The sequence below is a fragment of the Phalacrocorax aristotelis genome, chromosome 12 (assembly GCF_949628215.1).
Source record: "Phalacrocorax aristotelis chromosome 12, bGulAri2.1, whole genome shotgun sequence".
NCBI lineage: Eukaryota > Metazoa > Chordata > Aves > Suliformes > Phalacrocoracidae > Phalacrocorax > Phalacrocorax aristotelis.
In genome coordinates this window covers 16,162,043-16,169,487 of record NC_134287.1, presented here as the reverse complement: position 1 = coordinate 16,169,487, position 7,445 = coordinate 16,162,043, and the positions used below count along the sequence as shown (strand labels likewise).

General features: G+C 43.0%; 1 protein-coding gene across 2 annotated transcripts in view; it reads left to right on the top strand.

Moving 5' to 3' along the window:
• Positions 1 to 348: 348 nt before the first annotated feature.
• The window catches only part of RAB11FIP2 (RAB11 family interacting protein 2), a 34,407-nt gene continuing 27,310 nt past the window's right edge, over positions 349 to 7,445 (top strand). For both annotated transcript variants that reach the window (XR_012662782.1, XM_075107262.1), the window contains exon 1: positions 349 to 1,386. Coding sequence is in view for 1 of the 2 variants with exons in the window: in XM_075107262.1 (XP_074963363.1) it covers positions 1,034 to 1,386 (353 nt within the window). In the remaining variant the exon portion in view is untranslated. The remainder of the gene's footprint in view (positions 1,387 to 7,445) is intronic.

Genomic DNA, 7,445 nt, shown 5'->3' with positions numbered 1-7,445 from the left:
AAGCCACCGCTGCTCAAACCCTGTGCTCCCCCGCCTCTGCCCAGGGATTTAACGGGGCTTCTTTCCCTTGCTAAATATAATGGATAATATTATCACTATTGCTATATTAATAATTCATATAAACCCAATAATACGAATATTATTCCTACCACACTAGTTAATAATAATGCCTATAGAAGTTGCCTCTTGCCCACAGCTCCAGGGGGGATCTCTCTCCCCTCTGAAGTGAAACCAGCGATAGACTAACGAGACGGGGACCCCGAGGGCCCAGCTCTCCGTCACCCCCGAGGGGACCCCGGCCTCTCCCCGCCCCGTCCTTGGGCAGGACCGCCGGCAGTGGGGGGAACCTCAGCGGGGGTACCGGCGTCCTGCGCGGTACCGGCGCGGGAAGGGAAGGGAAGGGAGGCGGCGGCGAGGAGGGGGCGAACCCTGCCCTCTGCCCTCTGACCGCCGCGGAGCCGCCGCCGCCGCCGCTGGCAGCATGGGGAAGGCGGAAGCGGCGGAGCCGGCCCGTCAGGCCGGGCGGCGGCGCGGAGGGAGCGCGGCGAGCGGCTGAGGCAGACGGGGGGACAGCGCCCTGACGGCCGCGGCAGCCCGGCCCCACAGCCCCGCGGAGGAGCGGGGCGGCGGCGAGCCTCCCCCCCGGCGCTGCCCGCCGCCCCGAGGCACCGAGCCGGCGGGGGCAGCGGGAGGCCGCCGGCGGGGCCCGCGCCGGGCCGGGCCGCGCTGAGGAGCCGCGGCGGGCCGGGCCGGGCGGCGGAGGGGCCCTGCGCGGGGGATGCCCGGGGGGCGGCGGCGGGAGGGGAGCGGTGCGGGTGCCGGGGGGGAGCCTGCAGCCCCCCGCCATGGAGCCGCGGGTAGGGCTGCGCGGGGAGGGGGGCCCTGAGGACCGGTGAGTGCCGCCGGCGGCCGGGAGCGCTGGAGGACGGAGCGGGCTGAGCCCTGACAGGTGTCCCCGCCGTAAGTGCCCTTACGCAGCAACTCGAAGACTTGACAGACTTTGCGATTGTTATTGCTGCTGCGATCTTCAAAGATGATGCTAGCAGAGCAAGCCCAGAAGTGGTTCCCAACTCACGTGCAAGTTACGGTCCTTCAAGCCAAAGGTCTGAAGCCAAAAGGTAAAAATGGCAGCAACGATGCCTACACCATCATACAGCTGGGCAAGGAGAAGTATTCCACCTCAGTGGCCGAGAAGACCCTTGATCCTGTCTGGAAAGAAGAGGCCTCCTTCGAGCTCCCTGGATTACTCATGCAGGAGAATCCAGAAAAATACATCCTGTACCTGATTGTCATGCACAGGTCGCTGGTGGGGCTCGACAAGTTTTTGGGACAGGTGGCGATAAGTCTGAATGATGTATTTGAGGACAAACAAAGAAGGAAAACAGAGTAAGTGATGGTTGGTTTTCTTCACTATCATTTGTATACCTGGTACGCTTGCACTTGGGTGGGGGGGAATAGTAGCCTTATTAGCAACATAGTTGGAAATGTAATTAGGACATTTCTTTCCTCTGTGGTGTGTTCAAAGCCCCTAACGCATACAGTTACGCCATTGCGGCCTGACGTCTTCCAGAGAGAAGTTTACTGTAATCACAGTGGTCGCCCTGCACAGGGAAGGACTGTCAATAACATTAACATTTTTTTACAAAGTCTTTTGTGCAACATGAATGCCTTGCAGTCTGTTTTTCTAAAGATTTGCCTTTGTTCTGCGCAGGGCCATATCCCCATTGAACTCCTACCTCAGTTTGAACCATGTATGCGACCCAGACTCCCTTGAAGCCTGGTGGTGTTCTCCTTAAAAATGTTTTCCTTCAATTGCTGCAACCAAGCGTATTCAAATATTTTATATTTATGTTTTAGTAGTCAATGAACTGTGACTTAATGAAGGTGTACCACAGCAGCACAGTGCTTTTCTGATCCAGATTAGACTTAGGCCGCAATTCTGCAGGCTGCTCTGTACAGCAGGCCTCAACAGAGAAGACTGAAGAGATATTTTCTGCTGTTGTAGTAGCCTCCATCACTACCTGTGTAAGCCTTTGTCAAACAAAATTGCCATTTGCCAGCAAATTCTGTCACTGGAATGCAAAACTAAAAAAAAAAAAAAAAAAAAAAAAAGCATAACAGCAGTTTATAAGGCTGAACTGTAAACGTATCGAACCCTCTGGGTTTTTCAACTAAATTAGTAAAATTCTTTAGAATTTCTAGTTAGGACATTGTTGCACGAAGATGCCTGGTACCAGTGTAACTTACCTTCCAAAATCTATGGGAGTAAACTACAGGTGTAAGCGTACTGCAGGCATGGCTGTGGCTACATGATTTGTGTTTGTTTTAGCTATGCTTGTCCCGCAGGAGCAGTCTGAGAACAGCATGGAGACCTCCAAGTTAGCAATATGTAGGCAGTGATGTATGAGCGCTGACAAATCTTTCTGCAGTGGTTAAAAAGTTCCTGCCCCAGGTGCTGTTCCTCCTCTTGTGACTCTTCAGTAGAGTAGAAAGGCTCCTGTGCCCAGACCTTATCTGTTAAAGCCTGGTATTTCTTCTGTTGGTGATGGTGGTCTATGGTAAGATGCTGGACTTTGCATCCAAGTGACTAAGACGCTGGCATCGCTTGTCTGTCGCTGAGTGTGCTGGGGAGGCGTTCACTCCATCAGAGTCGGAGCAGGCGCAGTTGGAGGCAGTAATCAGTACAGCAACACCAGCCAGGTCTGGTTGATCAGACATCTATTTCTGTAGAAACCATCTCAAAACCTGGTCCTGCTTATGTGCGGTGGCTGAGCTTGATGGAACACCAAAGACAAGGCAAAGCTGTCTTTGCCCTGGTGTTTGGTTTTGGTTTTTTTTTTTTCCTAAACTAAATTTTTAGCAAAACAGTATGTTCACTAACCGTATAATAGGGAACAGAGTGTCTGTGCAGAATCTCTTGTGGGTTCATGGTCTGAAGTATCATACTTTTTAATTGCTTATCTTTTAAGGACAAACCAGTTACCTTGATGCAATACATGGTCATGCCTGTAGCCTTAGGGTCTTAATTTCTCTTTACACTTGATTCAAGAACTTTCAATGATCTTTAGGCATGCATCTTAAATATTCTTTTATCGTCAATTGTCATTATCTTGCAAGTCATAGGCAACTGCTTTAGTTTAAACACCTAGCTGCTCTACAGAAAAAAAGGTGAATGAATGAAGTAGAACCGCTGCTAACTGTAAAAACTTTGTAAGCTTGAGTAGAAATATGTATTCAGAAACTGGAGGAAAATATGTAAATTATTCAGGTATTACTGTAAGTAAAAAAAACCCTTTTCCCTTTGGGGAACCGTATGCTTTTGCAGCTATTTTAGCAGTAGTACTGGAGTCTAAGAAAGTTATTGCAAAAATTTGTACGTGTGGTAATTAACATAGTCCTTGTGATAGTTAAATAAACATTCAGATCTCTTCTGTATTTTTATATAAAGTTGTGTCTTAGCAGGGCTTCATAGGTGTTCTTTATTTTTTCACTTCTTTCTCTGAAGTGTGAGAGAGGAACTCACACTATATAAATGTGCAGTGGTGCTTCCCGAGACCACTGCCGAAATTACCAGGGCGCCCTGAGAAGGCTGCGCTCTGCCTGCAGGCTGTACTGCGGAAGATGGGAGCCTATGGGGAAATTTTTACAAACAGCCCAAGTCCTATTTTCAGAAATTACTCGAGCATTTAAGATTGCAAATCTTATTAAAAGTTGATGGGTGTTAGGCTTCTAGAGCCGCACAGCCATACTTGTAACAGTCTTGTATACTTGTAAAAGTGCGGACGGGCGGTTAGTGGGGTTTTTAGCAGCACATACTCACTTAATGTTGATTTAAATTCTTATGAGACAGGAGCCACTGCAAGTCCAGTTTTCCTGTCAATGGCTTTAGGTGCTTAGAAACGTAGAAAATGTCATTTTTGAAACTCACTTTTGAAAAAATAATTCAGAGTCCTTAAGCGTTCAGATGTCTTTGAAAAGATATCAGTGTTGTCTACTCGTGTGCCTTTGTGCAATGCATGTGTGTTGTTGCTATCTCCTGTAAGCGTTAGTTGGAGATGTGGATGCAGTTTTTGTACGTGTATGTGGGAAGAGGGCAAACTTTCAAGAATATATTTGCAAATACAATCTCAACCAAAACACTCTTTTTTTTCCTTTTAATAAATCCTTTTTGATACAACATATTCCTAGTCCTGTGTTGGCAGTAAACTAAGGGTAATATATTTGGACCAAAGACCTTCTCTCCGTGACTATGGTGTGGGAACTGAGATACCCTGTGCCTTTCAAGACCAAGTCCAATGTCTTTATTACCAAAGCATTCTGATGGTTGAAAGCTATATTCATTGTTTCAGAAACACTAATCTGTTTTATTAAGCAATGTTTTTACTTTCAAATATGTTCAACAGGCTTGTGGTGTTATTAAATCCAGAGTTATTTTCTCATGTTGATGTAACCTTAACATTTCTTGCTTTGTTTGGGGATGAATGAGATCCAGTTATTTGATGAAGTGTCTATTGGTAATATTTCTACTTTTTAATATATTTAATAGCTTCCTCTTTCCAACACAGCTGTACATATGGTGCTGTAAGAGACAGACTCAAGAGTCACCAGGGTATTGCAAAAAAGATATTTAATATTCTGCACAATGCTGAACCCTGTCAGCAATTCCCTAGTGCTTTTTTAGTAAGGAGGTATGGGAAGTGAATGCTACCAGCTAATTTTTAATTCCTAGGAAGAGTGAGGGGTGTGTGACATTAATCTTTTTGTATTTTTTTTTAATTTAATATTTTATAATTTGGAAGAAATAAGTTTAAAAATTTGCTGCACCTTTAGAAACATTATGTTAGGGAAAAATAATCCTTTTTTCTGTATAGCTTTTTTGGTACTTGTCACACGAAAAATACTCTCTGCAGTAAAGTTTTCAGTCAGAGGCCTCATAGTAGGGTTTGCGTGTCTTGTGTTTTAATAGACTTGATTTCACACAATATTTAATGAAACAAAGCAGTATGTTTACTATAATTTGATAGTGAAAAATGTGTACGCACCATCACGCTATGTCCTTTCTCTTCCTTTCTAAAACTGATGTTTTCTGGAACTCTTAAAAGTCAAAATTCCTGGAATGGTTAGATCCAGATGTGGTTCAGATGTTCCCTTTCTAGGTCTCTTCCTGAGACCTCGGCCAAAGCATCTGCAGGTTCCTAGTTAATTTGCTTTCTGTATTGGTGGGAAAGTGCCCATCACGCTGTCCTGACTTTGTAAATTTGCGTCTCTGGTATCTCTGCTGCAGTTGGAAATGGACAGGCCCTTTTTGCCTCCTCTGCTCTTCAGAGTTGAAAACTACGCTTCAGATGCTGGGAGGTTTTACGGAGTTTTTTTAACAGTTTGAATAGCTTGGGAGGTACTGCTTTATTGCAATTATATTTAGCATAAGTTTTCAGATCTTAGATTTCTGACATGGTTTTATTTTTTTGCAGTAAAATCCTGTAGGTTTTTTTTTAATTCATCCTGAGAAATACTTGACAATTCTTTTGGTCTGCTGTTGCAGAAAAAAATATACACCTTTTGCTCTTGCAGTTTAAATGTAGGTGATGATCAGTGAATGTGTTGTTTTAAAGCATATATATGTTTTTGTAATAATTTCTATTCAGATAGAATTCATAGTTGCCTTACTACTGGTGACCTGACAATGCATAAAATCGAAACAAATTTTCGAATTGTTATGACATAAAATATAATCATTTACTGACACGTCTTAATTTGCTGAAGTATTTTTCAGTAGTTTTTCTTAATGACTGTGCTTAGTTTTTGTTCCTCCTGTGTGCTAATTGAACACAGCAATAGAATAATAAATTTCTGTTAGCTTTCATCATGATGTTACTTATTTCATTGGCATTTGCTTAATCCTTGTTCTCTAATTCCACACACTCTGTTGTCCATGCCTTTATTAGCTTTCCTGGAGAGCTAATGTTATTATACCTCCAGCTGATTTAAGGTGCAAACTAGTCTGGTATGTTATAAATTTGAAGGGGGCAGGCAATGATAGAGTTATTCTTTCTTAGGGAAATTTTGTTGGAGGAGACGTCTTCTATTTGTGACTTAATTTCCCTTTTCCCTGGTTTCTATAATACCTCAACAATCCCTGCCCTCCCCCCCAGTTGCAGCAGTTTTGTAAAATTGCTTATTTGAGCATAATACAGTGAAGAAATCTTGTCCTTATCGAAGATGCTTCTCCTCAGCTTACATCGATCATTTAAAATAGTCAAAACCAGCTTCTCAGCAAACAAACAAACAAAAAGAATTAATGATTGACCGCGATCAATACCCCTCTGTTGTAAGCACTTATGCTGTAGTGCTGCTGAGCTTCCTGAAAGATACAAAAGTTGTGCGACTTCCTCTGGATGACTGTGAATTCCTTCTTGGCAGCCGCCTACTTGGATATGGACAGGTTCCCCCTTCGACTGCCTTTGCCCTGTCCTCTCTCTCATCTGTAGTAGCATAAGCAAGCAGCAGGTGCTCAAGTAGGAGGCTTCAAATGCAACTTGAATTATGAACACACAACTACCAGTAAACAATATGATTGTCAAGGACTCAGTGTTTGTCAATGAATAGTGCCTTTTGAAAAATAGTTTTACAAAACATAACACATTAGAAATATTATTTACTATTTTTAAGTCTTAAATTTAGTTTAAACCAGAAAAATGCTTTTTAGGTGATAAAACTAAGTAGTAATGGCAGGCTGTAACAGAAATTATCAAAATGTGGTGAAAGTAAGAAAAAGAACTTGTTTCACTCTAGTCAAAAGTGGGAAGAGTAGTAACTGAGAAATTTGTTAAAGGCGCAGTAATAATGAGTGTCCTGGAGGATCCATATGGATTTGTGCTGTTGCTTTTGTGGTACCACGTTAAAAAAAAAAAAAAAGAAGGTAAGGTAGTAGTAAGGAACAGAAGAGAAAGGTGCTTGTGGGGGAAAACAAAAAGTTGCGCCCAGCTGTAGTTTTATAGGATTGTAGCAATATTTTCAAATTATCTAGTAACATTCCCAGCGTTTACACTTTGACAACAAATGCAGGCACATCCTCTGCATAAGTCAGAGTTCTGAGTCAGACTCTGAGTGCCATCTGGATTGAAATACTTCTCCATTTTCTGTGCACACACACACATGCTTGCAGACACACTCAACTGAAATAATTAGCCTTGATTCTCTTAATTCTTCAGTTATTTTTTTTCTAAAATAAAAGTTCTCATACACAGTCTTTAGCCAAAATAATATGTAAACTAAGACCACTTAATTCCTTTTATTCCAGTTGATGTTAGCTAATGCCATAGTAAGGAAGGGTGTTGAGATATGTGTCAGTTCCTATATGTTTTGTGGTGTTACGATGTCACCCTGTAATATTTATTTTTAAACTCTACTTTGTATATATAATTTCAGTTGGCTTCCAGAAAGTA